Source organism: Amphiprion ocellaris, chromosome 9 (genome assembly GCF_022539595.1).
Source record: "Amphiprion ocellaris isolate individual 3 ecotype Okinawa chromosome 9, ASM2253959v1, whole genome shotgun sequence".
NCBI classification, from domain to species: Eukaryota; Metazoa; Chordata; class Actinopteri; family Pomacentridae; genus Amphiprion; species Amphiprion ocellaris.
Window position 1 is genome coordinate 7,718,439 of NC_072774.1, and position 17,180 is coordinate 7,735,618.

The 17,180-nt window shown below is 39.3% G+C and overlaps 2 protein-coding genes across 3 annotated transcripts in view; one reads left to right on the forward strand and one right to left on the reverse strand.

Annotated features, from left to right (window-relative positions):
* The window catches only part of creb5b (cAMP responsive element binding protein 5b), a 42,039-nt gene extending 38,510 nt beyond the window's left edge, over positions 1–3,529 (forward strand). For both annotated transcript variants that reach the window (XM_023299413.3, XM_055013705.1), the window contains exon 11: positions 922–3,529. In XM_023299413.3, coding sequence (XP_023155181.1) covers positions 922–1,076 — 155 coding nt within the window. In that variant the 3' untranslated portion in view covers positions 1,077–3,529. The remainder of the gene's footprint in view (positions 1–921) is intronic.
* Positions 3,530–4,029: 500 nt separating this feature from the next.
* On the reverse strand, positions 4,030–16,551 carry cpvl (carboxypeptidase vitellogenic like). The gene is made up of 13 exons (XM_023299414.3): positions 16,396–16,551; positions 16,046–16,224; positions 14,661–14,782; positions 11,645–11,759; positions 11,489–11,547; positions 11,314–11,393; positions 11,153–11,219; positions 10,031–10,153; positions 9,614–9,745; positions 9,308–9,406; positions 9,035–9,208; positions 5,628–5,810; positions 4,030–5,537 (listed from the first exon to the last, which is right to left on the reverse strand). The coding sequence occupies exons 1-13, from the start codon at positions 16,398–16,400 to the stop codon at positions 5,439–5,441; spliced, it is 1,437 nt and encodes a 478-aa protein (XP_023155182.1). The 5' UTR covers positions 16,401–16,551; the 3' UTR covers positions 4,030–5,438.
* Positions 16,552–17,180: the final 629 nt, after the last annotated feature.

Below are 17,180 nucleotides of genomic sequence, written 5' to 3' on the forward strand. Positions count from 1 at the left end.
CACAGACACACAAACACACACATGGGAATTTGAACCAAAAACACACCTTCATCTGTGTGCCTTAGCCCTGCGGTGGAAAGGTATAAACTGTACAGACGTTAAGTCTGATGGACACACAGCGACTGCCAAGACACTTCACTGCACTGTGCTGCTGTCCAGCTCCCACGCTCGCTGTAGGACTCCTCCTTTGACATATGGGTGTTGCACACTCTGGTAGCCGGCCTGGACTGGGAGTTGGTAGCCTGAATCCCTTCTGAGACTTATTTTTCCATCTGACAGCACCTCTGTGCACAGAAGCAGCCGAGAACGCAACGTGAGAAAGACATCACAGGCTACGCGTTGGCATCCAAACTCCCACGGATGCCCGGGATCTCACTGACTTTCTTGGACTGCGCCGCACATGACATCAGAGCCCCTCCCTTTGATACGGATTCGAGTGACATTTCCATGTAATTAGGATAAGGCACCTCCCTGTGTGGCTTTAGAGCAGGAAAATAAGGCTCACGTCCCCCTTTGGCTGAATGGTTCTTTTATGCAGGAGAAAGCCAACTCCCAAACTGGGCTGGAATGACTTTCATTGATGAGGCTCGCTTGTGTACCGATGTCACCTTCAGCGTGTCCAAAATTCAATTCGGGCGTGTTTACGGAGATGAGTGATTCACTTTTCCACTTTTGTGCCATCCATCCCGAGATATTTTGGGGTGACAGATGAGCAGTTAGGTGTGAATTTAGTGTGTCATTTGTTTGAAATATATGTCTTTCTGTTAATAAAGCTGTCTTTTCGCAATAATGGCATTTGGTGTGTCTTTATTTTGATGTTTTATCGTTGTCATAGCATTTACACTTGCGCACACACACACACACACCTACTCTCTACACATTCTGTCAGTGTTAAATAACGTCTAACTGCTGTCTCCTCAGGTCCAGAGAGCAGTCCGGCAGGCAGTCCAGCCCCAGCATGCTCCCAGCAGCAGGTCATCCAGCACAACACCATCACCACCTCCACCACGACCGTAGGGGGCAGCAGCGTGCACGGCCAGGCCAACCACCGCACAGACATTAACCCCATCCACTAGGGAGGAGAAAGACTATATAACCTCGGCTGCAGCCATGAAACCCCACCCTCACCACCTCCTCCCTGCTTTGTGAGGGGCCGCCAGATGCACCTGCTGCCCCTCTTCCCTCCATCATGAAAAACCTCAAAGGCCTGTGAGGCTGCTCTTTATACAGTAGCTACAGTATCTATTTTTGTAGACCTTCCCTATTAACGCTTAGATGTTCTATGGTTTATTGGCTCTTCTTTTCTTAAAGTCTGCTTTTTTTGTGCTTAGCAGAAAGAGAGTTTTGCTAATCTCATGCACCGTTTCAGTGACTTTTTCTGTTGTGTAATGGTACAAAATTGACCCGGCGGTCATGGAACCAAGAGGAAATCATCTCTAAAAACAGATCTTACGTCTGTAATACGCCTAATGGACTGAGTCAAATCATAGAACAACTCTGAATAAGTGAGTGGGATGTTGCTGCATTTTAGGTTGTTTTTTCTGAACTGTCGCCATGATGTCTTGAAGACAGGAATATGCAAGCAGGTGTAACGATCCTTTTCCTTTCCTAGAAACATATATGACTGTTAACGTTCGCCCTGTCAGCGGTATTCTTAAAGAGCTTTATGATATACAGTATGACAGTGAAAATACCATATGATCAAATGGAAGCAATGCATCACAGTATTGATTGTCTTCTCTACTGTATGCCCACATTATGATCAGAATGGCCAAGGATGTCCCAAGGACATGCGATGCTGTTACAGCTACAGAACTGTACACTGTGATAACCGGTGAGGCAGCTCGGGAGTTGAGACCAACTCCTCCGCTCTCCAGGACCAACTGAAGCTTTAGTCATTGAAGCCTCTTTTTTTTATTTTTGTGTGGGTGTTTTGCATTTGGATCCACGTTTTGGATTCCAAATTGACTGTGTGCGTCTGCATAGTTTTGCATGTGATTTAATTTTCCTTCTTTCCACTGCAGAACAAAGTTCAGCAGGTGTGTTAAAAAGGAAAAAGTGTGTGAGAAAATTTCTGAGCATCCTGTTTGTTTTATTTTTTTTGTCCCGCATCTCACAACTTAAGGAGCAGTTCATGTCTGTGCTTTCCAAGATATCACAATGTGCCTGAATCTTTCTTAAAATCTTTTCTTTAAACCACCAGAATGATAATTTTTCCAAGCAATCTTTGTTTTTGGCTTTGTCAGATGTCTGCTGCATGTAAGGCCAGAACTCCTCTGTGTTTCAGATCAGCATTGGATACAGGCTTGACCTTTTCTATCTCCCTTCCAGCCTCGAAACTCAATACCTTCTCATGTTTTTTTTCCCTTCTTCCCTATGACCAGGAATGTCAATTCATTAGCATGATGACCATAATGCACTGTGTTTTACAGCAGGATGGAGCAAATACATTCCACTGACAGGTGGAGCGATCGCAGAGCTGTCTATGCACTTTGTCCTCTGTCGTGTCAGAGGGTAGAATAGCCATATTTAAGGTCAGAGTAATTCTCAGTGATTCCCCCTCCGTCTTCACACACCAGCGAGAAACTAAACTGTGTTTGGCTCCGTGGAGAGAATGTGCCTGGCTTGCATTACATGCCTACAGATTAAATAAAAGAACCTAGAGCTTGTGTTGCAAGGCTCGATTAAAGGACCCTGCACCGTTTAATTTGTGTAATCTTGTCAAAGATGAGGGAAAACTCTCATAATGGGTTACTTCCTGGTTTTGCAGAGGCATTTCTTCACCTTGGAGTCTGAGTGTGCAGTTCAGTGTGTGTGACGACGATGAGTGAGAAATTCTCTCAAAAAAGGGCTTTGTTGTTGTTGTACCAACACTCTGAACTGAAGCTTGCCTTATTTTTTTTTTCTTTATTTAGATCAGATCATTCCAAAACTAACCTCTTGCATGTGAAAATGTGGCAATGACCTCGAAGATACTTTCAACTGGAATAATTCATTTTCCACAGTGGATCCAGGTTGGGAAAAAAATGCATTTGTTACTGTATAGGCAGACAAAAAAAAAAAAAACAGAAGTGCAGCGTGAGTGTGTCTGTGTGGATTTGTATGCAAGAGAGAGAGGTGGAGAACAATTCCTTCATATTAATGATGTTGTATTATTTTAAATCTAAAACTATAAATATTGTACATATCATTAATTTCTATAATCCTGTACATGTAATGCAACCACCTTTCTTTTTGAAGGGAGTATAAATGTGTGGTACGTGTGTAAATAATGTTTTGCATAGCACTTGTTGCCTTCCGTTGTATGTCGAGGCTCATTTCAGCGCTTAAATACATTGTCGATATGTAATGAAATCCATTCTTGCCTGCATAACTTTGTACATTTTTTTTGTTTTTTTGCGCGTGTGTGTGTAATTACATCGTCTCCATTTTATTTTGCATTTGTACAGATGTTGAAAGTATCACTGCAGTTACATTACGGTATGAAAAATAAAGCACTTGTTCTGTAACATACCATTAACTTACACGATTAGATGTCATCGTTTCTTGAAATCTGGTGACACGAAAGAATCAAACACCATTTCCCGATGCTTGTCCTTGACAAATAACTGCTCATTAAATAGTTAGATGCTTTAAAGGTTTAGAATACTCATTAATTATTGAGCCGTCTAGACAGCTTGATAGATGCCTGATGAAATAACATGGCAGTTAACTCCAGTGCACAAACATCTTTGAGGAGTCCTGTCAGAACCAAATCACTACAGTTCCAATTAAATCTTAGCCACAGCAATGAAGCAAAAACCAACAAAATAAACAACGTTGCATAAGAAATTCATTTCCGACGGCTACTGTCGAAACACGCAGAGAACATCTGCACTGGAATAATTCATTTTCAGCATGATCAAAGATTTAATGATAGAAACTTTGCTGTTGATTAACTAAACAGTACTTTCATATCTGCAATCATCTTTAAATACATCATCACAGAAGTCCACTAGACAAGGTTTTCAGACTGACACGAAAACAATCTGATGTAAAAATGCATCTTTATTTCAAGTCATTTCTCTACTTTCAAGGTTGTACAGAGCAGTGAAAAAGTATTCATTCCCACTCCATGTCATATGTAAACTTTTCAGGAGTACAATTACCACTTAAAACTTCTATTTTGTATTTACTCAGATTATGTTTGAAGATCTGACAGAGTTTAATGTGAAAATCACAAAAAGAAGCAATCAGAAGGGGGGTTGAATACTTTTTCATGGCACCGTGTCTTTGCATTTCGTCTTCAAGCATGTACTTATTGAACACAACACCAACAACACTTCCTCACAGAAATCCAAGAAAAACAAACATGAAATTAATTCCCAAATTATAGAAAACTGCAAAAGAGAGTCAGAAATTCTGGAGAAAGTTTATTCCATCTCAAATAATCAGTGACCTTCTGCTTGACTACCTCTGATTTGCTTAAAACTTAAAAAAAAAGAAAAACAACATAAATAATGAATACTTAAAATGGTATCTGTTCAATTTTAGTTTCATATACCAAGTATTCTCCAAGGTTTTTTGTGTTTTTTTTAAGTTGCCTGTCAATGCAGTTTGAGTATGTTCGTCATGCATAGAATTTTGAGGTTATGTTTAGATAAACTATTAAAAATAACTTATCAAGCCATTGATTCAGAATTTGAATTCTGCAAAAACGTGCTGACAGTGGGTCAACATGCATTTTTTTTTCAGAAAGTTGGTCATATGTCAAGCTAAAATTTCACAAATATCTTGAGAAACAATTTCAGGCAAATCAGATTTGGTTGTGCAGAAATTGTACAACACATCTGACATTTAGAGATGGAAATACCCATATTTAGACTGTTGCCATGGACCAGATTTACTATCCGTTTCACTCTAACTGCCTCCTCTTTTATCATATCCAGTCCCATCCTGTGCATGAGCACAAAACATACACAGGATATGCTGGAATACTGGCGTATAATTCAACCCAAACCACTTTTTCCATTTACAAAGTTAAGGCTTTGTACAAGCGCACACAAAGAAAACAAAGCAAACCAACTGTGAGGAGATATTGGCTAAACTTGAACAAAATCGTACTGGATTAAAATCGCTCACCTGAGAATCAGACTGAATAGACAACTCGTCTCCTCTTCGTTTTTAGATTTTATTCGATAAAACTAAAATAAAACATTCGTAGTAATTCAGTGGTCTGCATCTTGGCTAACAGAACTTACAGTACGCAAAAAAAAATTACCCAAACCAAATGTTTCATCTGCTAAAAATCATAAAATTTAAAATCTGCTGCATAAAATATAACATGCTGATTCGCACGGCTTCTGACAATCAGCAGTCTTTAAAATCAACAGTCAATGATCAGTGTTTTCTTTAAAATGACGGTGCTTTTCTCGGCTGTGTCTCAGCACCGGTACCTCTCATACCCAGCCCTGCGTAGACAAGAATCTGTCGATCATATCGAAGGACCTGGCTGGTTGGTCGTAAGGCAGAATGTGTCCTCCTCCTCGAATAATCACCTGAGTGTCAAAACGCATTACAATAAAGGCAATCGGAATATTCTAAACAAGCTTATGTGGCGTTTATTTCACATTCTGTCAGATGCTCACCTGGTAAAACTCTCCAACTTGTCTGACATAACCGGCCACCTCTGTGTCTTCAGGCTGAACCTTCCAGTGGAACCGAGGTGCTGTTTTGTACTCTGCAGCACCGGTCCAGTTAACAGTAGGCAGGAACCTCTCAGTCAGAGGAGCAGCTACGATTACATCCAGCTGACCGCTGTACATTAAGACCTGGAAGGATATTAAATATGAGGATTTAAATACAGGATTTAAGATATTAAAGTTATTTAAAATATTTTAATGTGCAAAACCCAGAATAATATGTGTTTTCATATCTGATTTTAGCTCTACACATACAGTTAAAGCCCAGATTATTCATACTCCTGCCAAAATTTGATTTATAGTGAATTTTCATTTGACCAAAAGTTCTCTTCTGGCTGGAAATGAAATAAACAAGTGACAAAAGACAGTAGGACATTTTGTTGGAGATGTTAATAATAAATTTTAACTATGTTTGTACATTTTAGCTAATAATGCCACGTCCAAAATTATTCTCAGTAATAAATGTGACAGCTTTTATTTTCCACCACATCAGTCCAACAGTTGCAGGTCTCTACTGGGATTTAGTTCCTCAAGTGTCCATTTCCAGCTCTTTGAGCTTGAAGGTTTTGGCACTTTGGCTCCATATTTCACATCATTGCCTTGTTGGAAGTTCCAATGCTGCCCAAGGAGCAGTTTTTCTGCAGACTGCCTGATGCTTTCATCCACAATCTGAATGTTTCCTCTTTTCTGATGATGCTATGTATTGGACCAGGCTGCCTGAAAACATTACATTCACTTCACCATGTTTAACCGTGGAGATGCTGGCCTTGGCCTTGAATGCTTCTCCTTTCTTTGTGTCCAAACATCTCCATGCTCATGTGATCCACCAAAGAAGTTATGAGAAGCAGCCTTCTTCTTTGTCCAGCTGAGCTTTAGTGTGTCTGTCTTGGAGAAGTGGAGTCCCTCTTGGTCTGATCCATGGAGACCAGCCTTGTTCTTGATCTGCTGGAGAGTCTGATTGACATGTTGCTACCAGAACTGCTCATATTCATCAGGATGCTCTTGGTGCTGATCTTTGGATTCTTCTTCAGAACTTTTCCTTTTGTTGTGCACAGCACCCCTCTCAGTGATGACATTTTTTGGTTTTAGCCATGACTTGTAATTGACCAGAGAACTACTGCATCAGCGGGTCTCAGTTTATACTGTATTAGAATGATGCCCGGTTGCCCGCAGGGACCATGTGACGTGCCCCCCCCCCCCCTTCTAAAAATAACACTAGTCACCATGAAATTCCTTATAAAAATTATAGTTGCTGTTCTTTTTAAATCAAAAATATCTACATTAATGCAGATTTTAAATTACAATATTTATTATAATTTAAAAAAAAAAAAAAAAAATATGTCTTTGGTGTAAATGAACTTTGACCTTGTCCGAGTCAAAGTTCACTGCGCATGTCAAACCACCACGTCACTCTGCTGAAGCGTCCGCGCACAGACACTTTGGGAAGCTAGATGTGGTTTTTACCTCCAAAACATGACAGAGAAGTGAAAGAGAAAACACTATTTTCACGATGACTGGGACGAAGAGTTCTTTTTCACGACAGTGAAGGGTAAATGTATGTGTCCTATTTGCGGGGCGACTATTGCGTCGGCAAAGCGGCACAATGTGGAGAGATGCTACTTTAGCCGCTACAAAGCTTCCATGCTAACTAGCCACCTGCTAGCGCACACAGACTGTATGCGCACTACGGACAGGAAAAGCCCGGGACTTAAAGGCAGCTTTGACATCTACTAAGTGGCGAAAAGTTTCTTCGTGGAGAAAAATGTACCATTAGAAAAGCTTGTTTTAGTGGCGACAGACGGGGCTCCTCCATGACGGGTCGGCATGCAGGCTTCATTGTACGATGCAGAGGGGATCCAGACTTCCCAGCATTCCTACATTACCACTGCATCATTCACCAGCAGGACATATGTATGTACAAAAGTGGCCGGATTTGATCATGTGATGACTCGTGTCGTGAAGATCATAAATGGCTCCAAAGCCAAACAACCAGGACATTGAAGGTGCTGCTGGAGGAGCTGTTAGCTGAACATGGTGACCTGTTACTGCACACAGAAACCCCATGGATCAGCAGGGGACCAGTTTTGCAGCGTTTTTTGTCACTGTTGGCCGAAATCAAAGAGTTCATACAATCCAAAGGGGAAGACACCTTGCTGCTTGAGGACACTGGGTGGATTCTTGCCCTTGCATTTTTAACAGACATCACTGGGAAACTGAACCATCTGAACTGTGAGCTGCAAGGTAAAGGTAAGACATGATAAGCTCTGCAATGCCAGGCTTCCCACTAACACACATTTACAGACAAAGAAAGAGGTAATATCTGTTGCATCACCGTGCCATTACACAAAAATGTGAAAAATAATTTGTTGAAAACATTTAATGATTTGTTGTTATGATCTGTTAAAAATGTTACAATGCTGGTGAAAAATGCTGGTGATTAGTAGTAATGTGATAGGATTCATTCCAAAATGTGAAAGAGTTGATTTTTTTTCTTACATAACTGATAATTCGTACAAACGTGGGACAGAGTTCATGAATTGTTCAAAAATGTTACAAAGGTAGGGGTTTGCACAAATGAAGATGACAGTTAATGATTTCCTAAAAATGTTAGAAGTGATAATTTGCACAGAAATGTAGCTGGTGTGATTTTGAACAAAATGCTGCAAATATCCTGATTCATACAAAACTGCCAAGAAAGATATTTACCAAAGTTTCAGAGATAGGATACCTCTGACTTTTAATTATTGGAACAGATTTCCATGTATGTGTGTGTGTGTTTCCTACCGTCATTGTTGTGGAAATCGCTGTTAATAATTATTGTAATTAACATAAATGTGATCAGACAGTCTTTTTACATATTATTTTCATTATTATTATTATTATTGTTTAAAGATGATGGCGCAAGTTTGCTATTGAGGAAGTTTGTATCAAACAAGGTGCCCTTTGTACGACTCAGTACCCTTGAAGTTGCTCTCAGGTTCAAAAAGGTTGGTGACCCCTGATGTAGAACATGGTAGAAACTACCAGGACTATTTGGAACAATACAGAAGCTGCTTTTTCTCAAAAAACTGTGATGATTTCAATGGGTATTAAGACTCTTAAATTGGCCATTTTTTAACAAGCATGCAAAAACAAACAAACCTGGAAATAGCTAAAATTATTTAACATTTCTAACATAATGTCATTCCATTTTTTGTCACTTGTTTATATCATTTCCGTCCAGAAGAAACCTATTGGTCACATTAAAATTCACTATAAATCCAAATTTCTAATCTACTGTGAACTATGAACATGGTGCTATTGTGCATTTAAGACAGAAACAGACAAACAGTAGACAATCGTGCACCCCTCACCCTGTAGTTGTCCATCAGCACTCCCAGCCATGGCTTGATGCTCTTCATCACATCCTGCATGAGGTGCTTCTCCACCTCCGATCCATCGTGGAACGTCAGGTTGCCCACATGGATGGATCGACGCACCGCTGACAGGGTCACAAACTGGCTGAAGTACTCCTGGTCTTCAGGCTCCTGGGGTGAACACGAAAATGCGGTGACTGTAAAAAGGCAATAACTGGTTTATTTGTGCAAAAAATGACATCAGATTTTGCACAAAGAAGCTCTTATTACCTGACACATCAAGTAGTTGTAGTAGTTGGTGCAGCCTGTAGCGTTTTGGAAGAAGGAGGGATATGGCACCAAGTCGCCATTCAGCAAACTATCAAAAACCTGAAGGCAGGGAAGCAAACAGTTAAGACTTATTCTCAGTGTGATATCACAGTTTGTTTTCACAGTTTGTTTCAGAAATATAATGAAAATTCCATCTATGACATGCAAATTCTGGCAAATCTAGACAATACTTGATTTTTTTAAAAAAAGAAAAAAAAAGATCAGCTTGTGTTTTGACAAATCTAGGAGACACCAAACATCTGTTACCTGAAAAGCCTCCACCCACTTCTGCTGTTGGATGAGCTGAACGCCTAAACCCGTCTGCTTGTCAACATACTGCCTCTGGAGTTCATCTATGAGTCCTATTTGATACAGGAACTCTCCATAACCGCCCATCATCTGACGCAGGAAAGAAGGAAAATATCACATATTCATTCCACATCTACAAATCAATAACACCTGAAAGCACTGAACAGAAGAGAAATGTAAAACTCTCAGCATAGTAGCCAGTTTTATTACAGATTGCTTAGAGATTAAATGAGAGATAAAGTGACACAAACTGAGGTTTTGGAATACAGACAAGAAGAAATTTGATGATTTCATGGGGGGCATGTCCAACAGTATTTAGAGAAATGTGTTTGAAGGAGTTTAAAGAATGAATGAAATGAAAGTCTGGATACAAACCACTTCTGGATCACAGAGTCCGTCACCAATAGCCATCCCCTTAAAGTTGATTTTCACCTTGGCAGTGGGGTTGTTTTTATGGATGTAGTAAGAAATGGCAGGAACATACTTCCCTGCATATGACTGCATGGAGACAGAGAAAGTATGAACATAGTGACGACAATACTACATCTTCATAAGCTAGTTTCATCTGTTGTCAGCATTTGTTCCGCTCTCACCATAAAAATAAATCACATGTAAAATGAGGCAGAAACCTTCACTGTTCTTTCACTTCAATTACTTCCCAAATGGATAATTGTCTTGGTTTCATTTTTAGCTGCTCATGTTTGTTTTGTTGGTTCGCAATTTTATTTTTGAACAGAAATAAAACATGACAACAGTTCTAACTTTCCATTTTGCTCTTGTGGTTGGACTGTACCATCAGAACCAGCCAGGGATCCAGCAGTGCAGCCATATTGTGCATGTTCATCTGACCACGCAATAATTCATGGGTACCCTACTTATAGAGGGTTTGGAGACGTATGTGAACATTAAAAACAGACCAGAGCCATAAGTCAGTCTGTGTTGTTGCTGTTGTTGTTGTTGATGGTAAACATAGAGAAGCAGCATTCAAATACCTTTTTGAATGCATTTCTATCCATCAACCAACAAATTAAGCTGAAAGGTAGAGTCCATGTAATGATACAAATCCTAAAATACAGCTTATAGGCTAAGAAATGAATGTATGAGTGAGTAATGGCTACAAATGAATAAGTGACCAAATGAAAGTCAAGTCAAAATTATTAGAATATTGTTTTAGACAGCATGTGGGTTACTACCCCATATGCTAATGGTACAGTCCAACCACAAGCGCAAATTAAAACCAAAAGTGAAAATCAGAATAATGAGTACATTTTTGTTCAAAAATCGAATTCTGAAACAAAAATGCAAATGTGAGCACTAAAAAAAAAAATTTAACTGAAATGCAACTTTGATTTTGGAAGTGATTAAATACTTTAGCCACAAAGTATTACAACTCACTGGTTATTATTATTCCATGTATAAATAGACACTTTTGCAATATTGATGCCTAAAATACAGAGATAATATTATTTTTGCAAAGGTTTAAAGGGAAAAACTCACCTCTCCAGTTGCATAGAATTCATTGGACTGATATTCAGGAAAGAGCTGGAAGAACTGTGTCAAAGCACTTTAAACACAAGAGAAGGGAATAATAACAGAGTTAGTAACAATCCAACACCAGCATTTAAGAACGTGAGAGAAACATCTGAGTTGTGTTTCACCTGTACAGATCTCTGCCAACATCATCCTGGTTCTGAGCAAAACCTCTGTCATCATCTGTGAAGCTGAAACCTGTTCCAACCTAAAGAAAAAAAGAAGGCGGAACCTTTAAATTTGGGAAACATTGTATGAAAGAAGATCTGTTTGTTTGTTTAAGGAGGAGTAAGAAGTACGTACTGGATTGTCGATGTATAAAACTGAATATCTGGTTGTCCAGGCATAATCCCTCAACCCGACTGCAAAGACAGAAACAACAAGGTGCTCTGACTCAAATTATACAACTTAAAGACATCATGTCTACGTCTGCTGCTGTTGGATCAAATCGGTTCTTACCAGTCAGGTTCTTGAACACCACATACGGCCCATGTTCCACAAACAGACCGAACATGGAGGTTCCACCAGGGCCGCCTTGCAGCCATAGCAGGACTGGAGCTTTCTCTTGGTCTGCCTGTTGGTCAGATCAGGGGACATTAAAGTTAAGCTCTCAGCACCACCTAGTGGAGACTTTGGCTTATTAACAAAAAGGTGGATTTTAACACTCTTCATCTTAACAGTGGTACGCTATCACTCAAGTTCTTGATCAGGTTTGATGTCATCAGAATGCAGAGATGTGAAAACTAATCAGAATACAAGCAATGTACAGCTGAGAGTAGGAGAAAACAACCTGGATAAGTGCCATAACACAAGTTCAAGTGTGAATGTACTCCTTTCTGTTAATCAGATGACATTTTTCTGTAAAAGTTGCCACAGCAATATGATTAATTTGGACCTAATAACATTTCTGTATCACTATGAACATATCACACGTCTGAACTGCATGTTGTCATTATAAATGGATAGCCACACATGGGTGGTTTGAAGCTACACTGTATTGACAAAAGTATAGGGACACCCCTCCCAATTATTTATTGATCTATTTACCTTCATTTAACTAGGAAGTTCCATTGAGATTAGAGATCTCTTTTACAAGGAGAAACCTGGCCAAGGTCAGAAATGTAAAAGTGATATAAAACAGATACATGATACACAAATAAACAGTAAAACAATAAAAGAGACTGACAGCTATTCAAGGACAGTGACCTCTCAAGAAAAACACTGACATTCTTCCACTGTATGAAGATAAATAATAAGTTTATTAAATAATAAATTCAGGTGTTCCAATCACTTCCATGGCCACAGGTGTATAAAATCAAGCACTCAGGCATGCAGACTGCTTGTACAAACATTAGTAAAAGAATGGGTCGCTCTCAGAAGCTCAGTGAATTCAACTGTGGTACTGTAATACTTTGCCACCTGTGCAGTAAGTCCATTTGTGAAATTTCTTTTATACTAAATATTCCACAGTCAACTGCTTGTGGTGTTATAACAAATTGGAAGCAATTGGGAACAACAGCAATTCAGCCATGAAGTGATCGGTCACGTAAAATCACAGAGCAGGGATGCTCTGTGTGCAGAAATCGTCAACTTTCTGCAGCGTCAATAGCTACAGACCTCCAAACCTCATGTGGCCTTCAGCCTAGCTCTAGAACAGCATAGAGAGCTTCATGGAATGGGTCTCCATGGCCAAGGAGTTGCATCCAAACCTCACATCACCAATCTGGAGTCACACTTTTCTGTCTGGCAATCCAACGGACGAGTCGAGGTTTGGCGGTTGCCAGGGGAACAGTACTTGCCCAACTGCACTGTGCCAAGTGTAAAGTTTGGATGAGGGAGGATTAGGATGTGGGGTTGTCTTTCAGGGCTTGGCCCCTTAGTTCCAGTGAAAGGAACTCTGAATGCTTCAGCATACCAAGACATTTTGGACACTTTCATGCTCCCAATTTTGTGGGAACAGTTTGGAGCTGGCCCCTTCCTGTTTCAACATGACTGTGCACCAGAGCTCAAAGGAAAGTCAATAAAGACATGGATGAGCAAGTTTGGTGTGGAGGAACTTGACTGGCCTGCACAGAGTCCTGACCTCAAGCTGGTAGAACACCTTTGGGGTGAATTAGAGGGCAGACTGAGAGCCAGGCCTTGTCATCCATCATTAGTGTCTGACCTCACAAATGCCCTTCTGGAATCATGACCAAAAATTCCCATAAACACACTCCTAAACCTTGTGGACAGCCTTCCCAGAAGAGTTGAAGCTGTTATAGCTGCAAAGGGTGGACCTACGTCATATTAAACCCGACAGATTAAGAATGGGAGGTCATTAAAGTTCATGTGTGTGCAAAGGCAGGCGTCCCAATACCTTTAGCAATATAGTGTATTTGAGGAATTCTTTTTTCACATTTTAGCACAAATACAGTTCCAAAAACTTTACAAAGACCATAAAAGACACACTTTGCTGCCAAAATCCCAAAAACCGTCACTTCTATTATAAACTGAAATGGCCATAAAAATGTAACTTTACTGCAATGAAAACAGAGATTAATGAAGATTAATGAGATTTACCAATAATGAATGTAATGTAATGGCAAAATGTTGACAGGAGCTGAGGTTTAGTTTTTTGCTTCCAGCTTTTTGTAGGAATCTTCCCTCTGAAGATTATTAAATACCTGCAGCATCAGACAGCAACAGGGACCATATGAGCATCTCTTGAAGCTATTTAGAGAAGTTTTTTTTCCACATTTTAGCACCAATATCAGTGCCAAAACGTCTATTACAAACTGAACTGTCCATAAAAATACGTTACTGCAATGAAAACTGAGATTTCAGAATAATGAGACTCATCAGTAATAAATGTAATCTTGGGTTTTGTGGCAAAATCTTATCAGGAGCTGAAAGGGTTTTTTTTGTTGTTGTTGCTTCCAGCTGTTTGTAGGAGTCTTTCATCTGAGATTATTAAACAGCTGCAGCATCAGACAGCAGCAGATTGATAGTTGCATGCATTTATGGACATGGAACAACAGCAACAAGAAAGATAAAATAAAAATGACTAAAGTCAGAATCAGCTGATGGGAGCTGACTGCTTGTTTAAACTGCAAAAAACAAATATTCTATGAGTCTTGCTTTTCTTTCGGTATCACAGGATGGCATGTGACTCACTTCCACTGCAGCAGAATTTTAGATAAAACTATTGGTTACTGATTTATGAACTTTACAATAAAGATTCAAGTTCCCCAAATAGCTGGGAAAGTACTCACTTGTTCTTCCTCCAAAAAGACTGATTAAAAAAATCCCTGACATTAAACAAAACTAAACCTGCAACCATAGCAGGCATTCCCGAGCTGCAGCTGACCAAACACACACGGTGCAATCACAAGATGACTGAGGGGCTAAAGGTAAAGGGAGTAAAGTGCTGGAAATACACACAAGAACTGCAGAGCTTGCAGTAATGTCAGTGTGTTGTTTAGAAAAGAGAAGTTACCATGAGTGCAGGGAAGAACCAGAAGAAGAGGTTGCTGTTGTATTTTTTGTTCACTGTGAGGTATCCGGAGTAACTCTTGACATTAGCTCCAGGCAGTTTTCCCACCAGACTCAGCTTCCTGGCTGGAAAATAAGAACAATAAAAAGAATTAGCATGTGCACAGATTTCAAGTATTTTATTAGTTATTATCCTGTTTTGCTTTGTTTTAGTGTTACTATGATTATGTTATTTATATTTATAATTTTTGCTTTTTGAACATTTTTGCTGCCTGTCTGACAACATGTTCAGCACTTTGATCAACTCAGATTGTTTTAAACATGAACAAATTTGAAAATGCGAGAAATACACTTGATTTGATGCAGAGAATCACTCCATATATACCAGTAGGCATAATAATAAAACATGTTGTTTTTGTTGTATATAGTACTTTGATTCTTCTTTTTATTTTTTTAAGAGTATTTTTTATCTATTTTTATTATTTGCACTACTGCTAATTGTCGTGTTCTTCAGACAAATTTCGTTGTACTTTTTGAACAATGACAAAAAAGTCTCTTTAATCTTTAATAAATAAGTAAAGCTGATCTACAAAAAAATAAAAACATTATATGTATATTGTTTTTTTGTGCTTTCGAATAAAAATATGTCAAATTAGACAAATAATGAAAAGAAATGCTAACAAAAAAGATCCCACAAATGCAATGAAAAAAAAAAGATTACATAGTTAAGTCAATATTTTTTTATACAAACCATTAATAACAACATTAGGGTCAGTGTGTAACTTCCAGGGAAAAAAAGCTTATGTGTGGTGCTGTAAAAGTAAATTAACAAGTGTAAATATTGGAGTAAAGACTACTATGTATTTATGGTGTGATTTTACCTCAGAAATTTCCATATCAGGGGTTAAACCCTACGCAAAATATAAAAAACACCTAAGTTAAAATTTTTATACAGCATATTTAAGACAACATTAGTTGCATTAAGCACCTTCCAGTAAGAAAAAGAAATGAGTTATGTTTAGTGTATAAAAGTAACCTAACAATTGTAAATATTGGGGTACTTATGGTGTGATAATAAATATGTAATAAAATGTGATACAAAGTATTACTTTAAATTATGCCAATACCTAATGATGGAGAGCATTATTGCATTATATCCCATTATATTTTAAATGTCACCTGGTGCCGTTACATAAAAAAGACTTTTCCGCCATAAATTGATGCAAAAAATTGCACAAATTTGTGTGCAAAAAAATCACCAGAATGCAGAAAATTTCATGCAAGTCTGAAAGAAGCATGCACCAAAAGTGAAAAGGAATAATACTGCTTAATTTAGCAATGTCTGCTGCAGTCTTATTGCATTATCCTGCACTGTGGGTGTAATTTTACCTTCATCTATGGCTCCTTTCTCCAGGTAGGGGGTGAGGAACAGAGGGGAGCCCGGGTCCACTCCATCGGGGCCGCTGACGGAGTGAGATTTCCGGCAGAAGAACGTGGAGCAGCTCCTGGAGAGTGCAGAGTCCAGACAGGCCCACAGTAACAGGAGGACCAGAGTTTCCTGCAACAACCTGCCAATATTTACAGAAATATATATCAGACTACAGGCCTGAGCGTCCATGAATGAACCTCAAACACCGCAGCTCCACTCACATTACAAAACAGTCCCTCCACGGTGACCCACGCTGCGGCTGAGGACCAGGAAACGTGGAAAAAGCTTATTTAATCAATAAATCACTCACCTCATGTTCACCGTCGGTTCTGTGGAGATGGACCAAGTTTCAGCCTCCAAACACGGAGACGAAGTCAGTCTGAGGCTCTGACCAGGTGGTTATAAACAGTGAACATCGTCAGGCTGAGTCACATGACCAGATCTGAGTAGGTCATGTTACTCCCTGGATCACGTGGTCTACTTTCTTATCCTTTTTTTACAGCCCTGAGTTCTGCCTCGCAGGGAACTCTTAGCCCACAGAGAAATGTTTGTTTAACCAGTTAAAAATCTATTTTACTTTGATTTGGTGACAAACCCAATAACAATAGTAGACCTGCTATGTTTCTTATTTTAGTTTCCTGCCTGTAATTAATGCCTAACATTTTCACTGCCAGTTTTAAACTAATGACAACATCCTCTAACCAAGTAAAAGTGACAGTATGTACAGTGTGCCAGAAAAAAAAACAGTATATCCCAATGCATAGTATGTCAAATATGGTAGCCAAAAATACCATGGTGTCCTACTATGCCTGGTCTCATTTTGCAGTGTGCAAGCCAGCATGCCTTTTGACCCACGGTTCTTCAAATTTTCCAGATCAACTTACCTTAATGTCTAAAAGTAATGATGGACTGTCATTTCTTGTTAGTGAGTTGAGTGGTTTTTGCCATACTATGGATTACAACAGTAGTCAAACAGGGCTATCCACTGTGTATTAACTCTACCCCTGCACAACACAACTGATGGTCTCAAACACATTAAGAAGGCAAGTAATTCCACAAACTGACTCTTGACAAGATGCACAAGATGAAACTACC